Here is a 19,790-nt window from a genome sequence, read left to right as displayed (position 1 = left end):
TATTGTTGGTTTCTAGTAATTGGGTCATGTGGAGATGGTTTTCAAGCTGGTAGCCCATCTTCAGAGAATATAATGTTTCAGTGACGTAATGACACTAAATTACGAAGCAACCATACCTTTTTTTGCTTCAACACAAGGTTGCAACATCAAAATGAGAATGGAATACTGACTAGAGGAATTACAGTTTGTTGACCTGCTTACAATCTTGAAAAGTGTCCAAGAAAACTCTGAAGCTTTACAGTCATTGTAGACAAATGGAAATGAAAATGGAGAAATAGATTCAGTGACAGTAGCCAAGAAGTATAGTGACTTAATGAAAGAGTTAATTTTCATTATCTTAATGAAGCAACTATTGTTTCATAAATCATGGAAATAACTGCATGATTTTTGCCCCATTCTCTGCCCTGTTTTCTGTCTGAAATTTAACTTGGTCATAAATGATTTATTGTAAGGAGAGACTGTTAGAAACAAAGATCATGAGAATGCATAGTGACAGTAGGTGTTCTGTCACACTCGCATTTACTGTGAAACCAGGAAATAAGTCTTCAAGGCAAACTCTTAGCTCCTCACTTTTTTTTTGGAAGTATGATCTTAATTAATGGTAGCTAATACCAAATCCTTAGGGAGGTATATTTCATCTAAAGTGTTGCCTAAGCATTGTTACTGCCACTTCTTTTAGTCAGAAGTGACTAAAGGTATGGGTTAGCACAAACTCACATTTGCTCACGGTTTAATTAAAGTTCTGGATTACAAAATGTAGTAGTTCATTGCTTCTATTCCTTCTACTGAGAGGAAGGACCTTGAGGGTTGGAAGTGGTCATAAAACGTGACTGCTTACATTCGAATACCTGCTCAGGGCCTGGTGGAAAGTGACTCTGAGGTGGGTTGTTTGTGATCTCTGGACAAGGTGTCAAGGTGTGTTAATTCCATAGTCCCTCTGATACCTTGGCGATCTCTTATATGTTCTTGTGATTGTGTCAGAACAGATTAGAACTGTTAGTTAAATACAAATAGTCCGATCAGCGTTTTTGCAGGAAGTTAAGCATGATATTTATTGGTCATATTATGTTTTTGTTTTTTTAATCCCACTTATGAAGCTGCTTTTTTTTTTTTTTTATTGTTGGGGAAGGGGATGACACTGTTCCAAGGGTAACTATCACTGACTGCAAAAAAAAGCCAAGGGACATGCACGTACCTCAGCTGTATTACTCCTGTATTCTCTAAGAGGGAAATAAAAACCAAACACAATCCAACAACAACAACATAGTTGTTTTGAAATTCAAGCTTCTAGTCCTGGTCTGTTAAGTTTTCTTTGGGGGAAGGTAGGAGGAGTACTTAAATAAGATGGGATTCTTTCAGCTCAGAATTGTAAACATTAATTGTAATATGTCACAACTGAATCGAGTACCACCCTGAGACAATCGTTACATAGTGCTTCCCCTTGCCCTGATGCACGCATCCAGGTCGTAATAACTTCCTGCTCCAGCAAAGCGGTGAGGGTAGTTGGAATGTTTGCCATTAAAACATTGACTTGTAATGAATTGCTGGAAGGGCAAGGTCTTAGAGTAGGAGGATGAGGACAACAGAAAGGTTTTTCTATTCCATATGATGTAGTCAGTGAATGCGACAATGAGAGTTTGCCATTATTAAATTGTGCATCATTTTATTCACTTGGGCTTTGAAGGGCTGAGGACCACCTAGTCTGTGTACATAACTGCAAAAACGTAGATGATATATAGCAAGTCTGTCAGTGGCCTTATTCTGTGAGCCCAGGACAAGTATTCAGCTATTACAGGAGCTGACAGGGGACCCTGCCATGATACATGGGATCTCACTGTTAAAATACGTATTTGTATAAAATCTGTGTTTACTCATAGAAGAATATTGGCAATGGAGATGGTTGTGAAGCCATTGTTTATTCCAAGAGAAGTTGGTAGCTTCTAGGTCTGCTTTTGATCGCACTGTAATATAGTTCTGAACAAATGGGAGCCAAGGGTTGTGACACTGATTTGTACCCAAATACAAGCACTGAGAAAGGAGCTGGATCTTGGAGCTATGTTTCTCGTGTGCAGTAGAGGTCAGCCATTTTCTGCCAATTGATATGAATTATTTCCGTCCTGCACTCTTAAGTTAGCGTAATACTTCTGCCCACAAAGTGATTTAAGACTCGAGAGGAGCCGCTAACAGCATTTTTCACATTGCATTTTTTTTTCTTTCCCATCCCTACAATTTTAAGTATGTTTTCATTATCTTTACATGTATGTGTGGAAGTGGAGAAGAGGGCATAAATAAGATGGGTATTTGCTGTAGAAACAAAAACACTGTTTTGGTTTTCCTTCACCAAGATGCCTCCAGTCTTAGTGTTGTGCAAGGTTGCTTTCTGTCAGCAGGACTTGGTGCATACTTCGCTTGCTTTTTTCCTGCTTTGCATCAGTTTTTCTTTTTTTTTTTTTTTTTTTTTTTTAATTCCTTTTGCATCACTTACTCATTTCATTTTGCAGACAATTTAATAGGCAATTTAGGTATCTGTGTCCCAGTCCTCATAGCAGAGATTGGTTTTGGCATAAATGTAGGTGTTTTTATTGCATTTCTTTCATGCTTACTCTTAGTTGCATGATTTTTCAAGAAATACCACCAGGTGCCAGGTTCCCTTTTAAAAAGGGAAGCCATTGAGAGCTGCAAGCACTGTACAGCTCTGAAGATAGGTTGTAATAGATGGTTCATGTGAATGTCTTCAGTCAGAAACTGGTTCCATGTAGGAAGTGATGCCTTAGTTTGATGCTGTCACCTGTCCAGATAACAAGGAAGAAAAAGATACATATTTGGCTATTTGTTGGAGGCTTTTTTACCTTACCAGGCAGGTTTCCAGTGCAAAGCTAGTTGCCTAAATGAGTGTATACTTGAAATTGTAAGATGATTTTTGTGAAGATATTTCTATTAAAATAGATAAAGCCTATTTAAATCAAGGGAGTGGCAAACATTGCTAATTCAGGTCTTAATAACAATTACTAAACCAAATTGCTAAGGGACCTGGAGCCTGTCAGGATCGAACCTGATAGGAATAAGAGCAAAGGATGTCAGATTTAGGCTTCCAATCTAGCAGAACAAGTTATAGGTAATGAAGTCCAGTTGCACTGGAAATTCTTCTAACTGCTTTACCTCCTGCTGTAGGTTTTCTTTTGTCAAAGTCCTCAAGGGTTGGAATCTTTTCAGTTAGCTTTGTAGGTCCTGATCGTACAATTAAACCGAAGACTCTGTGACCATGTATGTTCCCACTGGACTAATTATCTTGTGAACTCAGGCTAAATTTAGTAAAATTTAATTACGGCGACTTTGTCAAATAGAAAGAAAAGAAAACCTGTTATTTATACAACAATGAAACCTGAAAAAAACCAGTTCTGCCAAATAGTCTGTTAGCATTACTCTAGTCAGGAGGGTGGAAGGTTCCATACATTAACTTATTTATGTTGTCTCATGGTGCTCTACTGTAATGATTTTGGTGTGTTACCAACACCAGTTTTCACCAGAAATCCAAAACAAAGCACTTCAAGAGCTACTCTGAAGAAAATCAACTCTTTCTGAACCAAAACCAGTGCTCTTCTATTTAGTTTTCCTTTAAAAACTTGTAAGAAAAGCCCAGAGAATGGAGGACAGTGTCTATGCTTCAGCTTAAGTTACTTAGTTTTGAATTGGAAACATTTAAGTTTACTGTCCGTCATGCAGGACACTGGACTCCAGAGTGGGGTGCACACCCTCAGGAGATCTGCAAGACAACCCAGTGGTGTGCAGGAAACAAGTAATTTTTGTACCATTAATAAATAAGAAATAAAATGTTTTTATCATTATTAATCATTTTTTTCAGTATTTGTTTATTAACTTTACATATTAATAGTGTGTTTGTATAACTTATAATTAAATAAACGTTGTGTGATTAAAGTCTCTACTGATGGGGTGCATGCTCAAAAAAGTCTGGAGACCACTCGTCTAGGAAATGCATAGCAGAGCCCTTGGAGAAAGCAGGTCATTGTGCACATAAACGATGGCATTCAGTGATGCAGAGATTTGATTAAAATTGAAAAGCATTCATAATGTATAACCAGGTTCTCCCAGTTGTGCAGTGAAACCTTACCGTCTTTATAAGTTCAGTAAGAAGTTATGTTAATACAATAAGTTAGCAGGGAAAAGAAATCTCAACGCAGCAACTTACACAAGAACACTACAGAAGAATTTTGAAATATCTTCCCTGTTCACCTATCACTAGCATAGCAAATGCTAAAAAAAAAAAAAAAAAAAAAAAAAGCTTAAACGCTCAAGCATACTTGTTCTCCAAGGCTTTTCATGCAAGCATATGTTTAGTACCCCCTAGCAAATAACTGAGCTCTTGAGCTGAATGCAGCATGTCACCAGGTCTGCAGTTGTCAACCCTTTGAAGAATAGCAGCTGTTTGCTTCAGCTATGTTGCTGAAACATGTAAAAGCTATGTGAACAGTAAAAGTCTTCCTGTAGCTGTGAAAGAAGGATTCTTGCTCTAGAGGGTGAGTGATTTAGGTTAGACACACAAGCGAGAAAGGAGTTCTTACCTTGGTAATCTTTTCAAAACCATCACGCTAGCCTGAGCTTTGGTGTGCTCTTACAACTGTCCTGGGAAAACCAGTCCAACTCCCACCTGTTTGAAAATGAAATTAGTAATCTAGGATAAATCCTGACAAACCAACTATGGTACATAATGCTTATCAGTTTAAAGAAAGCTGTTCAAGATACTGACCTTGATGCAGAATTAATTCTTTAGGTGTCGTGGTTTAACCCGGCCTTCAAGACTTCAGTATCTACCTAGCAGATTCAGAAGTTTAGCTACCTGTTTAAAGGATCATAGTAGTGAGTCTTCATTAATTTAGTAATTCATATTTGACTGTTATTTCTTCAGTGAAATTGAAGAAATGTAATCAGTTGGAGCTTCACGACTGTGAGATTGTATTCTAAATGTTAAGTGGAAGCCAGTCTCTGTGGTTCTAAAATAAGATGCCACAAAGTGACTACTTGTTTTCATTCCCTGAAAATACCCAATATGCTTTCAGAATAGTTTGTAAGGCCATGGTGTTACTACTTCTGATGTTTTGCAATAACAAATAGGCATTGACATTTCCATGTCCCTGTACTGAAAGTTAACAACTTCGGAATCACATATGGATCTGTTTAGTCATTGATAACCAGAAGAAGAAACCCTGGAAGGATGGGTTGGTCAACAGATCATGTTGTTAATTCCTCCTCTTCAAAGAGAATTGCTTTGTAAATTGTCAGTAAAGTGAAGTTAATTCTAATGAATATACAAATTATGATGCAGGGACAGGAAACTCATGGAAAAGCTGTGTTGAATTCATGTGACTTAACAAGCTCTCAGCACCCTATTATTAATTTATTATTATATGCATGGCAGGCAACCCAAAGTTATCTTGACGAATGTCCTGAGGACGAAAATAGGAAGAAAATACACACAGGTGCGACCTAAAACTGATGCTAGTTTTTCTGATGCTGGCAAGCTGCACTCAAATCAACCACCCTCATCATCTGTTGCCAGCCTAAAGATATGGCAAATTTTAAATCCTACCCTCCAAAGTCTTTTTCTGTCTAAAAGGTACGTTGTCTTTGCCTTGTATTCCTAAAGAAAATAATTTTTCTTGCAGTTATTTTTCATGAGTAACTATTCTATGTTGTATCACAGCTGTCTTGTTCGTGAAATTTGTTCTCATTCTCCTGTCATCTGACTGGGTTGAATTCTGTTGTTCCTGGTTCCTGTTGGTAATTATTGAGAGAGATGTTACCAGGTGCACTGTAATGGGATTTCTGATCATATGACTTATAGATGTTCCTGTGCTGCTGACAAGGCCAATTTCATTCAGCCATTAGACTCTCAAAAAAAGATACACAAATTTTAAATTCTTGGGAAAAGAAGAGCACATCTGCGTTTAACTTCCCTCTTTCTCAGGCAAGGTACCAAGTGTATTTTCACTGTTCTACAGACTACACATGAAAATACAAGAACACGCACAAAGGAGCAGAAGAGAGACATATCAAGTCCAGTGTTCACTGATGTTTCTCTCTAAGCTTCTGATGATAAACAGTTTAGGGACTTCCTTTATTGGAGGTTGCATCCAGACTATGGTATTCTTCTGTATCACTCTTCCTCTAAATTGTTTTTATAATGATAAATCATTGCACGTCACCCGTGAGTCTTTGCAACAGCCTGTCCCTAATGTAGCCTCCTGATTAAAAATAGATTTGCATCTCAATGCAGGAGGAGATCTGAGTGCTCCCCAGACATCACGCAGTCTGTACTGGAGTGTGATTTGTGGGTGAATACAGGCAGCAGGAGAATTATGCAGGAGATACCCAAAAGACAACATTGTTTGTAATAGATGTGAAAAAGGCCATGACAATACATCATGATCCAAAATAACTCGGACTGGAAGTGGTAGAATTTAAACCCAGTTTGAGAAAGAGGAGGAGAGTAAGTCAAAGGCTGTACTACAGGCTGGCTGCAGTTGCATTTTGCAAAATAAGTTGTGCTGCTCTTATACATCCGTGGTCCAGTGAACATCTTCATATTTTTGGCTAGCTTATTTTTGTGGTAGTCTCTTAGAGTTGCAGCTGTTTTTCTGAGCCTCGCTATTTCTGTATTGTAGAATCTCCCCTGAAAGTTGTGGAGGGGGAACAAAATCTAATGCTAACTTTTTGTGTATGTGCTCCTTTTTACCTGTTGACTAACTGCTTGAGGGGGTTCTGTTTTACTGGAGGTTTCTTGTTCACACGAAAATCAAGATTGTTCCATAATTCAGGGAAATATATACAGGTATTGATTGAATTGTTTTAGAGCTGCTTTAGTGTTATTAAACAATACTTAGATTATGTATTAGAGGCAACATAGTGTGAATAATACTTTGTTAAGGTGAAATTATTTCCCTAGCCTTTTCCTTTACAAATTCTTGCCTTTATTTTTTGGCTTTATCTGCTTACCTTGGATTTTAAGTTTTTTGGTGGCATTTTGTTTCTAGAGGATTGAGAAAAGAGTAATGAAGTTTGATGATGTTGGGCATTATCAAGCCCCTAAAATGCATGAATTTAACATGAAGCTTCTTTCTCTGGATTTTGGTGCAGTATTTATGATTTACTGTTATATATATGGCAGGCAACCTCAAGTTATCTTGACGAATGTCCTGAGGACGAGAATTGGAAGAAAATACATAGACAGCCACGTAATAATTGATGCTGATTTATCTGATGCTGACAAATTGCAATCAGGTCAACTAGCTTCATCATCAGTTACCAACGTGCAGACATGTCAAATATTAAGTTCTCCTCATGAAAGTTCTTTTCTGTCTGAAAGGTATGTTACTCAGTGCTGATATCACTGGTTTTCCTGAAATGACGTAACTTCACAATGGAAAAGATTTGCGCAGGAACAATTTTTATGATACTCCTGCCTTGAAGCAGAAGTTGAATTTCCTGAGTGCAAACTAACATCCCTCTCTGACAATCCATTTTAACTTCGCATTTATTCTGATTCAAGCTGTGCATTACATCAAGAGGCTACTCTTCTCTCAGAAGAGGAATCTGCATTTCCAGCGGATAGCTGGTTTTGATCTTTGAAGACAGACATGTAATTCAAACATAGTTTAGTTGGTTTTGTGTCCCGAATGAGTCCTGTTTTCCTGTTGCTATTATTGTGTTCTAACATAGTTTCAAGTAACTTCCGTACAGGATTTTGCCAAGTTCCTCTTTGTGATTTGTTCATTTCTTTTCCCATTAACCCATCAGAGATGTAAGTCTCATCAACAGATGACCACTGTTTAAGGCCTGTGTGTGTCACACTCATTGCTTAGCATCTGCTTTTCCTCTTTTCTTCCTGTGTTTACATTGATTGAACACCACGGTAATGCTTGACACACAAAACTAGCAGAAAGTAGATATTATAATTATATAACGTTTTTTTTTTTCCAGTCCAGGATGGGAGTTGAATTCACAGTAAGCTGTTTCTTCTTGCCTTTTATGGCCTTCTCTTTGCTTAACGGCAAAGTATCCACAGGAACAAATAGCTAGGTATCTGTGGGCAGAAAATAGAATGAGGAAGGAAGAGAAGAAGAATTGGTGGGGGCAGGAATAATCAACAGTTCCTAGATTAAAGAAATATTAAAAAATCTTGAGAAAAGTAAGTTATACATGTACTCATTCTGATACATGAACATGTTAGAGAACATTGTAGGTGGGGAGTTTGGATTAGATTTTCTTTGTTTTGTTTTACTACAAAATCTTTAAGATCTATATTTTTTTCTTCTTCGTATTGTTTTGTACAATGGGAGGTAGTGCATTCATAGAGAGGAAAACACCAACTTTTTAATGTAATGCTCTACATCCAAGGAAGCATCTTGCGTGTTTTTTCAAGCTCATAGTTGAAGGGTGGCTGTTGTATATTAAGAACAAGAATGGCTTGAACTCTCCAGTACTGAAACAGCTGATAACCACTCTGCTCCGTGTAACCCTGTGAAGAGGAGAAACAGCGACAGAAATCCATTACCGACATACCAATAGAGGGAAGTTCAGACTTTTTAAATAAAAGTATGGAACTAAATCTATATTAATTTAGGTTAAGTAATGTCTGTATTTTTCCGTAGTTAATTTTCTCTTTTTAGGTAAAAAGGGTCTGAGTAATTTTATTTTTTTTTTAGTAGCTGGTTTCCTCAACTTGCTTTAGATTTGGTGGTGTTCGTTGCTTGAAGGATTAGCTTTCTTGAAATGCAGTTTTCTAATGCATGAACTAAAAAGCTCATTATTAGCAGGAAAGCACATGAGGATGATTTTGCACTTTACCCTCCCAGTGAGCAGGGTATTAGTGCAAGTTCTAATACATATCCTGTGGGAAATGGAGAATTTAGGGTTTGTTCCAGCAAAGACACAGTTTGATCCTGGTCACCTCTCTGTAGTTCCTGTCTGTGCAAGGATACACTTGGCATGGTTTCTGATTTTGGAGCCTCTTCTGAGCAGCCGAAGCTTCCCCCTTATTATGGATATGCATATGTATGCACTTGGCCGTGTTGAGATTCTCTGGTAGCATCAGAATAACTAGAATGCAGATTCTGTTGTACTGAACATTGTTACTTTGGTATGCTATGGAAATCACAAATGAAGTAAAAGAATTGTGTGTGATCAAAACAGGGGGGTCGTAAGTTAACTGTCCTCTATCAGCTAGAACTTGTTGTGAGTTCCCTGTTTCCTTTCTTGCTTTTGATGTTATAGAGGGGATTTTGCATTGCTTTTTCACTGCAACCCAGCATGAAAGGCATTTGTTTAAGTCACCACTGATCTACCGGTGTAATGAATTTAAGGTGGGCCTTAAATGTAAGAAACTTAGGGCTGTCTAAATTCATGCTTGTTTCTCGTGGCTCTTGAGAACACTTCAGAATATACTTTCACAGCCTCTTAGGTTATGCATATACCTGTTAAGAGGTGCATTGTAAACGGAACTATCTGTGCAGACTGCAAATAAAAATAAAACCTGCACAGTTTGTATATATAGAGTAAATATGTTCAGGGAAGTCCACTAAGTGAACCGTTCCTAGAAAAGTGCCCTATTTCTTGTTAAGATGTCTCAATTACGATATTGATGTAAAAGAAAATCTAAAAAACACTTAAGTATCTTCATTCAAAGCAGTCACATTACATGTTCTGAATACAAGCATTTAAGTAGAGTTGTGGGTTCCAAAATCAAGTTTTCTGCAGTGAGGCTAGCTATTCCTTACCTAGAGCTGCCTGCTCTTTGGAAGACTCTGTCGTGTTCAATATATAGAATGAATGATAAAGTTTATCTCCATATACTCTTCTTGTGCATATGGGCACATCTGTGGTTCTTGGCGAGTGGCAAGAGAGTTAGTAATTCCTTCGTGGTGTTTATGTAGTGTTCATCACTAATATCAGAGCACTCTGGAAACCTTTATTTACCTTCACAGCATTCCCCAAGAGCAGTCAAACTCCAGTTTACAGATATGGTGCTGAAGATTGGGCAGTTGTTCAGAAAGTGTCTAACAATTTTGGTTGTCCAATTAAAGATGGCAAAGAGTGTTCTTTCCCTTGGTTCACAACATTCTTTACAGGTCCAAGCTCAGCTGTTTGGACCCATATGATCAGCAGTTAGCTCTTTGCAAATTGGACTGCAAAATTCCAAGTTAAACAAATAATAAAAAGATTAACACAAAATCATTTTGTAGTAAGTGAGGTATCAAAAGGACGAAAGGAACAGATTTTGCAGAGGAGCATTAAATTCCTTTATCTTTTTAATCTTCTGTTTTTTTTTTTTTTCTTATCTTCCAACTCTCACAGCAAATGAAGCAAAGGTCAAGAAGGTTAGTTTCCTGGTAAATTTTCAGAAGAGAAGTCTTGTATATTTGATGTAATAAGGTTGCAGTGAGAAGATATCACATGATACCATATTGAGTTATATGTTCATAATACATACACTGGAAGCCAGAGTACAGTTACGTAAGACTTCTGTCAGCTCTAAGTAGCCTGCAGAGAATGTGTGAAGTTAAAATAGTGAAGTTAACATTTGCAACATCAGACTCAAATGTAAGGATGTCATACGGTTTAGGCTATCACTGCATCCTATCTATATATTCTCCAATATATTAAAAACAAAAATCAAAAACAAATAAAAACCCCAGATGATTACTTTCTTGTATGTCCTTATTTTTAGAATGAAGGTACAAGCTCAGAGATACATGTGTAGGTTTCCTAGTTTTCCATACTGTAAACCCTGTCTATTTCTTTTCCATTTCTTACTCATTCAGATCCCTCTCTGTCCAACTCCCTTCAAAATTACTGTTTCAGGCTCTTTTGAGCAGGAACTTCGTTTTCAAGTCTTTTCTCGTTGCAGGAACTTACCCTGTGGACTCTATTAGCAGTTCTAAATCTAAGTAACAAATATACTACTTTGCCTCATTCCTACTACATTCAAAGGCAAGGATACAATTAGTTGACTGTTGTTCTCTTTTTTTTTTTTTTTTTTTGTTCTGTGTTTTCATGGCGGTCATGCTTTACAGCAAAATAATATTTCAGTGTCTGGTATCAAGCATGTCAAATTTTCATTCCTTGCGTCTTCTATAAACATTCATTTCATTAGTGATGTCAGAGCATCTGCATATTTTCATAATGGGAACTGAAATAGCTTGTGTTTCATTTGCTGATCTCCACCTGCTTTTGAGAGGCAGAAATTTGTCTAACCAACTCTTGTTTCTGTTGATTTTTTTTAAAGTATTCTTTCAAAATTAAAGATAACTCTTGGTTAATGTTCTTTACAGGCCAGAATATTGCTCAAGAGTGACAGATGATGATCTGTCTGAATTGACCAAAGCTTCTAAGGAACCAGAAAGAAGTAATGTCGTCACCTGTAGAAGACGAGAGCTACAAAAGAAAGGTTTGTAATGAGCAATAACCTAGCGTTCAGATATGATGGTTTGAGATTGCTGAGAATATGTTTTTTTCTGAAGTCTAGTGTTACAAGCAGAGCACAGAAATAAAATAATAGTTGTTGCATCATTGCATTATTAATATATGTTGCAGTATATATGTTTTCTCAAAACCAAGCTTTTACAGGTATGGTAAAATGTATCAGGTAGTTATGATTTTAAATAAGAATAAAGCCATGATGAATAAGATCTGTGAACAAAAAGAAACTGACAGAAGCCTCACTACATCATTATAATCCTGATTTTTTAAAAATAAATCTCTTTATTCTCTAGAATGAAATATATTAGGAATACTGAAATGGTTTGTGAACCCCGCTGAAATTTCTACTACATGACTATTTGTTTTTTCTTGTTGAAAATAAGGAGCTGTCTGCTGATTCTATAGGGGGAACATACGGTCTTCTCAATACCGTTTAGTAACATATGCGGATGCGAACAGGAAGGTGGAGAATGTTGCATCCAGGAGAAACTAAAAGAAAGACCGCGGAATATAGAGCACTAATTCATACTTGGGAGTAGTGACTTTGGTTATATGCTTATCTATTCTTGTGATGATAATGTTTCCCATATTATTTTAGGGAATATGTTCTGACAACTACACACAATTAGAAAAGAACTATCTCTCATGGAAGTTGTCTGCTGCCATGTGATTTATATAAAATGTAATAGATATCAAGAAATACAAAGATATATGCAAAGAAATACAAAGTGTAACCTATTACATCACTTTTTCTTTTTTTAACACAGAAAACAAGAACTGTGATGAACTGGATAAGAGGAAAAGAAACACAAACAGTACTTCTCTTAGTTGGAAGGGATCAAGCTCTTTGGATTCTGAGAAAAGGAAAAGAAGATATAGTGGCCATATTTCTGATGATTGTAATGCACACATTCCAGAAAAATCACTTCTACAGCCTGTAAGTTGCATTTAATTTTAATTTATATATTTGTATACATGTTTGCCCATGCTGCGCACTTGCATGCACTTCTGTAGTAGCGGTAGCAATATCCAAAATCCAAGAATTGTACTGATAAATAGGATATCTAGCAGAACTGTGACATCTATTGAGTTCAGTGATGCATCAAGAAGAGCGAGTATGTACATCTGTTCGCAGTATTAGAATATGCCTGTTGTAGCAGAAAGGTTGAGAGAGAGGAATGACAGTGTTTCCTTCAGACAGGAGCATGGAGTAAAATAATTTGGGAAATAAGTTATCTAGCTAAAGTGAAGCTCTCTTCACAGACGGTATAACTGATTGGGGAACTTCTATACAAAATTTGTGAGGTATACCTGATGTTACTGAAATCTTGTGGATGGTGAATTCCTTCTTCCTCCTCCGTCTGTCGTACCCTTCCCGAAAGTTTTATTCTTATCAGTTATTTAGGAAAAAAAAAAAGACTTAGTGAATCAGCTATAATTATTTTATCTAGTGCATAGCAAAGTCAGTGATCTCTAATCTGAACCATCACAGAAAGGTCAAGGAATAAATATACAATACATATCTTTTGTCTGATCCATATTTTCTAGAAAGAGCAAAGATTGAGTTCAACTCCACCTCCTGGCTGCAAAACTCCTTCTGAGGATGAACAAGATCACAGATCTAACCTGGTGCAGGGTTGCATTGCCCGGACATTGGAGAGAGACTCTAAATTAGACACTCTCTCCCACAACCATTTAAACCCTGTTCACAGCTGCACAGTGAAACCTGGCTCAGAGTCTCCTCCCAGAAATATGTCAGAGAAACAGCTTCCTGCCTCTAGCGAGGATGTGGTTTCAACACAAATTAGTGCCATCAGGAAATCAAAGGCAGACCCGTCACAGTACCTGAGCAGGCTCCGGAACAGAATCCGCAGGGGTGATCGGCCAGTTGTTTCGGTTGACCCAAGTATGTACTGTATCTGTGTTGCTAACTATTACTGTTGATACGCTTAGGTACTGGGAGAGCTCACGCATGACTGACTAATTGAAATATATGGAACAAAAGATTGAGAACAGACTGTCCAGTACAATCTACTGGAGTACAGATGGTAAAAGGTAAAAAAGGCAGAGAGCAGGATTTTCAAATTCCAGTCCTTATCTTGCAGCTGGCTTTTGTGGCTATGGAAAATAAAGATTGTGCCTTTTAATGATCTTTAAATTGAGAAAAGTACTCTCTCTTTGTTGAAGCAGGTATGTTGTGGCTTATCTCTTTTAGTAGTCTTTTAATAATTTTGAAAATTGAGTATGAAATGATAATAAAGATAGAACACAGTACATCTTGTTACATACAGTTTTGTGCACACAGGCCATGGCTGGCTGGGATCATGTTTTTTGGTATTACATCTGGAAGAGAGAGAAGGTTTTGCTAATCTGAAATCTACAACGAAAGAAGTATTCTCAAGTCGGCATCTTATAGTATACATATCTATTTTTCCCCTCTTTAGTTGTCCTTTCCAGTGATGATGAAGATGGATCTTCAGAACCAAATGATGGAGTTTCTGAACCTAAATGTATAGAACTGCTGCAGGGTAATAGTACTGATATTAAAGAAACAGATCAAGAGTCTGACGTCCTTTTCTCAGAAAAGCCATTGGAAGACAATGTGGAAAGCTGTACAGAGCAGGTAGTCCAGTTTTTGGCCTACGTATTGTTATACCATCCCTTTAATTTATTTATACAGAGTTTATTTCTGCTTGCACATTAGGACAAGTGTGAAATGCTTAGTGCAGATACCATTAGCCCCAGCCAAGGAATAGCTGTAGTAACGTATTTCATGGTAGTTTCTTTTGTTATCTGGTCCATTGTTGTATTTCATTGCCTGGAGAAGTTGAAGCATCTTTGTAGACGCCAGAACAGGATAGGTTAAAGTTTCCTTTGCTGTGTGTCTAGCAGTGGAATTACAATCTAAAACAAACCGTGAAAGTTGTTTCCCCTTTTTAGACATGATGAGCTTTGTTTTGCCTTGTTTGACCTTGATTTGGGCTATCTCTTTAATCCGGAAACAGGCCAAGAGAGCCATTGTTGCCTCCTCTCACAGATGCATCATTTTGATCATAAGCATTGAATTGGATCCTGTACTCAGAAGAGGAGTGTTTTCTGTTGCTCTGTTTTACAAGTTTTTACTTGGCTGTAAACTTGGCTATAAATTAGTAAAAAGATAGAAGGTTGTATCTTGACGATAGAAGGTTTGGAGCAAGATACAATTCAACCTTTGAGGAGGTTATCAGTAATGACTGTGATAAAAACTTACGGCTTTTATTTTAGAATTTGGCTTTGGGAGTAAATTCTTAAAAACAGAATTTTTAAGACTGCAGAAGGGAAATGCCTCATTTAATGGCCATATACTTTTTTTTTCCAGCTTTTAACAGAGTCAGATGAAGTTAATTGTCCCATCAGCTTATCTTCTCGAAGCAAACCTAGTGAACAGATGAACCCAATATTAGATTTTGAATTTGATAATCTGTACATCGGGAAATATAAATGGTTATCAACAGGTCCTGCTAGGGTAAGTTGATGTATTATGGTGACATCTTGATAAAATTTAAAAATGAAAATTCTGGCTATGGTATTTGGTTATAGTACAAATTTTAGAATAAAATAATCATAGTGATCAGAGTTGAGATGTTTAATATGCACTGATGTTAACATTTAAACAGAAAAGTCTTTGTTTTGTAGCTTCAAAGACCGTTAAAACAATACTAAAAGCATTAGTGCATAGGCAACATGTGACTCAAAAGGGTATAGAAACGTAAGTGAAGGTGTACTTTAAATGCAGTACCAGCTCCAGAAGTTTCCACAGGCGTTTGACTATGTTCATTGTATTTATTGCAGTTATAAAAGTATAAGCATGTGTATTTTTTTTTTGTTCATAGCTAGACATATTGAAATACTGAGTTGTAATAATAATTTAAGCTTTTCACAAAACAGCAATTTTGTGCAGCAGTTCTTATGCAGTAATGAAAACATCTCATGAAAATCTCTTAAATGAATATGCCAAAAACATTTCAGGGACCAGTTTAAATATTTTAGAATCAATGCTTTTAGGTGGAAAGTGAAATTTTTCCTTGGGGGAAAAAAAACTCATTCTTAGTGCATGTTGCAGTGAAGTAAGAGCAACCTCTTCTGTGAGTGTATATGACAGCCTTCAGTCCAAGTGATCATAAAGCATTCTTTATTTAGCCAAGTCTTCTTAACATAGTGGCAGCATAAGTAGAAACTTTAGAGGCCTTCAGTGCAAAACTTAGTATAAATACCGAGGTCATTGTCCAGTGTCGACTGTTTATGTGGTATTTATTAGTTCAAATAGTGCAGCTTACACTTAGAGTCTTTATCATGGAGCATCTAAAAATAAGTTCCTTTTGTCTAAGCATTGATCTTTGTTGATTTTTTTTTTTAAGGAGTCTGTAAGCAACTCTAACTTACTGCTTATTCTCAGTGTCATTTGAATTCTGTAATGCATATATAAGAGTGTTGTTTTAGGTGAAATAGACAATGTTAAGTCTCAAATTAGGTCTGTTGTTTTCAGTTTATTTGGCTATAAGCAGAAAAAGATGTGGAGATAATAAAATATTCTTACCTAGTTTTAAACAATTTGTAAAAAGCAAACTCACCTATATTCTTTTTAATCTTATTTCAGTTTATGACCAAGTATATTACGATACCATTTCAAGGTAAGAAAATTTTTTTATTTAGCCTTCTCTTAACCATATCTTTAGAGTACAGCACAGCATATATTTATATTGTGAATAGTTTATAATCTTACTTTCACAAAAACACTGATACATTTTTCAATAAATGAAAGTGTTGGTGTCTATAGTGTAAGCATTAATAACAGCAGGTTTTTACATTTTTAAGGTAACTTTTAGTTTTAATGGCTTGCTTGTACATTCCTGCATATATGGAGTGCTGAACTGTATTTAATGTACCAAATCATGTTTTTGAGGTGAAACATTAATCCTTTCAGATTAGGGTTTTTAGACCCTAAGGTTTATTAAAAATGTATGGATTGATTAAAGCCAAGAGGAACATAAGTATGGATTTGCAATCAGTCTATTATCCAAAGGTGGTGTATGGTTTACTATATCTCATAGCATTTCTAAGGTGGATTGACCAAAAGAAAATAGGAGTTCATGACTTGCAAATTTGTTAAATTTGTATGTATTATTTGTGGTTATTCTGAGCAAGAATAAGATTTCTCTTCCATGAAGATGATGTTTAACTTCTAGTGTTATTGTTTGGTATCTTTGTTTTACCTGGTTTGATATAAGTGATTTAAATACTAAATTCTCAACACATTTAGTATAGTGCTAGGAATAAAATATGTGAATACAGTTTTAATACACTCTAATAGTACTGAGGTCCTATTATGTAATTACTATGACATGCATGACTTCAATTATCTATGGTAGCGAAAGAAAGTTAATTTAAATCTTATTTTCTACAGTGGCACTTAATAAGAATACCAAGCTGACAGTGGATACCCTGGATTTGAGAAGGTTTGGCATGTGGAGAAGTGATGGTGGCTGTTCAACAATAATTTTCCTTTGGTTGTCTGCGGATTATGTAGAAAAGATTGAAACCCAATTAGGAAAGCGGGTTATCAGCAAACCATGTGAGTAATAACTTTTCCTAAACGCAATGAAAAGGTCTAGTACATGTCATGTCAATAACGGAGTTATTTTACAGTTGCACTTCTGGAATATTAAGGAAAACCAATAGCTTTTTTAAGACAAAAATCAGTCAGTTCTGCTTTTCCAAATATGAGCATAACAAGACATCTTAGAAAAAAAAAACAGCATAATGTGATTGGAAATCACTGCTACATAAATAAATAAAATAAAAGATCTTGTAACATTGTTCAATTTTGTGTGTTAAGGCCTTTAAAAACTAGGCTTGTGTAAGAAGTACCTCTCTCAAAAATAAATGGGATATGGTAAGTGTCCTTACTCTTGAGTAGTGTATATGCTAGAAGAATGGCATGGCAGATAAATGTTGATTTGTTTCTTTGACAAGACTGCCAAGGCAATTGGATTATTATTGGAGAAAATTTTGACTAGATGCCAAATGGGATGGTTAGTGTGTAGGATCTTAGAGATTAGCTCTGTTTGTTTTTTTGAGGGTGAAGGTCTGTAAGAACTGAGTATAACTTTTGCTCAGTTAATTCAGTGTTTGAATCATGCCATGTTTTTACATTAGCAAAGTCATTACAAAATGACATCTAGCAAAATTATGATGTCAGAGTTGCCTTTGTGAAATTTAACAGTACTTCTACCCTGTACAGTCACTACCTCTATAAAGATAAAATGTATGTAATGCTAACTTTACCTAAGGAGCAGGAGTTCTTTAACATGAGACATTAAGTGATGTTTTAGCAGTGAGTTACCTTCACTTTTCTAGATCTGAGTTTATCAAAGTTACTGGTAGTGTCTATAGACACAGCTACCAGTTAAATGAGTGGTATCTAAGTATGAAGCTGTGGGACATTTCTTAGTATTAGGTTTATGTATCTTGATTATGTATTTATTCTGGTGGAAACCTTCAGGAATTATTAAATTTCTATGCTTGAATGTTTTAAGCCTTTTAAATACACACCAATGTAAATCTTCTGAAATGAATGTAGACACAGATCAGTGGTAGTTTTACAGATGGTGTAAATGGTTGCCACAGTTCTGCTCCGCTTTCTTAGTGTGATAACATTAGAGAAAAATGTATCACACCAGATCAAACAACTTCAGGGGGGAAAGCTGCTGCAGCTCCGTGTCTCCCACTTCAATCAGTAGCAAGGCTGAAGATGTAGTCCCAGCAGGCATGCCCGCATATACACAGCTGACAGTGCATACTACAGACAGGCACAGAGTGTTCGTATAAAGACAGACACCAGTAATAGTCTCATCCTGTTACCCTCCCTGTGTGAGCAGGGTGGAGGCCCACTAGTGACCTGACATCTGCTTTCTGCTCCTCTGGCCTTGTGGATGGGCTGATGGCCTTATGGTGAGCCCAGAAAGTATACTGCTTGGGCTCCTCCTACTGTTGTCTCTCTGTGCTCCTCTATGGATGTGCAGGCAAGCATTTATCACATAACCTAATTGTTAATAATATCCATTCTCTCGTTTTTCCAGCCAAATCTAGCGAATTTGTTTTTCTTGAGTTGTCCCAACCACTCACTGAAGAAGAAGAAGCCAGGCTGTCTGAATTAATTGCAGACATAAGCAAGAAGAACAGAGCACCAGATCTCCCTGAATTTTTATCTCTGAAGCAAGCTTTACCCTTGTTTAAGGACCTGTCTCTTGAAGAAAGCTCTTTTATGAGTTCCAGTAAAGATTTACTAAAGCTATGTGTCACAAAAGAGAATACCTCATATGCTCATGAGCCTGCATTTCAGGTTAGTGAGTAGCTGTTGCTTGATTCATCACTACTTGTTGGTATTTGCATATTCCAGTAAGTTTTAGATCAGTTGGGTGCAGAAAATACGTTTTATTTATCCATAGCATAAAAAACCAACACAACGTTTGTTATTTCTCACAAGAGGCAAGATTTGCAATGAACTGTGCACGAAGGAGTAATGTGTAGACCTCATCTGTAAGTGGCAAATACTGAAGCTTTCAGTTCACTTATGGTTGTGTAAGCTTAGAACCAGTAGGGATTCCCTGCCCTTGTGCTGCCTCCAGGGCAGTAAGCCAGGAGTCAATAGCAATGGAGCCATTTTTCAGTTGAGGCAGAAGTCAATGGGTGCAGCAGAGGAGGAGCTGTGTATCTTACTCATTCCAGGCACCTCTAGGCTTCCCTGTGGGGGCTTCACAGCTTGAAATGTTAAAGGATTCCTAAGCCTGCTAAGGAGTTGGGGCTGTGCATGCCCCCTTTGAATAGTTAGATGTCTCAACACAACCCCACATCATTGTCACTTCAGATATTATATGTGTTTGTTCTCATCAGTAAAAAGCACAGAGACAACGCATCAATCAGGTGGGAAACTTGGAATTTAAAAGTAAAGCTGTTCTGCTTCCAGTTCAAATCTGTATTGCTTCAAGGCAAATTGTTAAGTAGATTTTTAAAGCTTCCAAGAATACACAGCTCCTAGTAAGGCAGTTCAATACTTGTCTTTTATCACCCGATCACCCTCTCAGGCCCTGTTTCTTCTCTAAAACTAATTCTGCCTCAATTGGCTGAGTAATGCATATACAAAGTTTAAGAGAGTGGTTAGAAACAGATGAAAACCTGTTACTGTATTGAAGGGGCATAGCTTTTTTTTTTTTTTTTGGCTGAGCACTGGCACGTTTGTCTAAATGCTCATTTATGTA

At 36.8% G+C, this 19,790-nt stretch overlaps 1 protein-coding gene and 1 long non-coding RNA gene across 10 annotated transcripts in view; one reads left to right on the top strand and one right to left on the bottom strand.

Moving 5' to 3' along the window:
• The window catches only part of SENP7 (SUMO specific peptidase 7), a 39,552-nt gene that overhangs the window by 6,587 nt on the left and 13,175 nt on the right, over window positions 1-19,790 (top strand). For all 8 annotated transcript variants that reach the window (XM_072023727.1, XM_072023754.1, XM_072023764.1 and 5 more), the window contains 10 exons: window positions 5,435-5,632; window positions 7,184-7,381; window positions 11,346-11,461; window positions 12,261-12,430; window positions 13,042-13,399; window positions 13,938-14,116; window positions 14,852-14,998; window positions 16,130-16,163; window positions 16,937-17,104; window positions 18,612-18,874. In XM_072023727.1, coding sequence (XP_071879828.1) covers window positions 5,435-5,632; window positions 7,184-7,381; window positions 11,346-11,461; window positions 12,261-12,430; window positions 13,042-13,399; window positions 13,938-14,116; window positions 14,852-14,998; window positions 16,130-16,163; window positions 16,937-17,104; window positions 18,612-18,874 — 1,831 coding nt within the window. The remainder of the gene's footprint in view (window positions 1-5,434; window positions 5,633-7,183; window positions 7,382-11,345; window positions 11,462-12,260; window positions 12,431-13,041; window positions 13,400-13,937; window positions 14,117-14,851; window positions 14,999-16,129; window positions 16,164-16,936; window positions 17,105-18,611; window positions 18,875-19,790) is intronic.
• On the bottom strand, window positions 1,653-12,882 carry LOC139998748 (uncharacterized). 2 transcript variants are annotated; one of them, XR_011803623.1, is made up of 4 exons: window positions 12,805-12,882; window positions 4,766-4,855; window positions 4,581-4,666; window positions 1,653-2,788 (listed from the first exon to the last, which is right to left on the bottom strand). It is a non-coding gene; the product is annotated as an uncharacterized lncRNA (long non-coding RNA). The 2 variants fall into 2 exon arrangements; XR_011803622.1 differs by lacking the exon at window positions 12,805-12,882 and having other exon boundaries at window positions 4,766-5,426.

This window comes from Anas platyrhynchos, chromosome 1 (genome assembly GCF_047663525.1).
Source record: "Anas platyrhynchos isolate ZD024472 breed Pekin duck chromosome 1, IASCAAS_PekinDuck_T2T, whole genome shotgun sequence".
Lineage (NCBI taxonomy): Eukaryota > Metazoa > Chordata > Aves > Anseriformes > Anatidae > Anas > Anas platyrhynchos.
The sequence above is the reverse complement of the archived record's forward strand: the minus strand, read 5'-3'. Positions and strand labels throughout refer to the sequence as shown.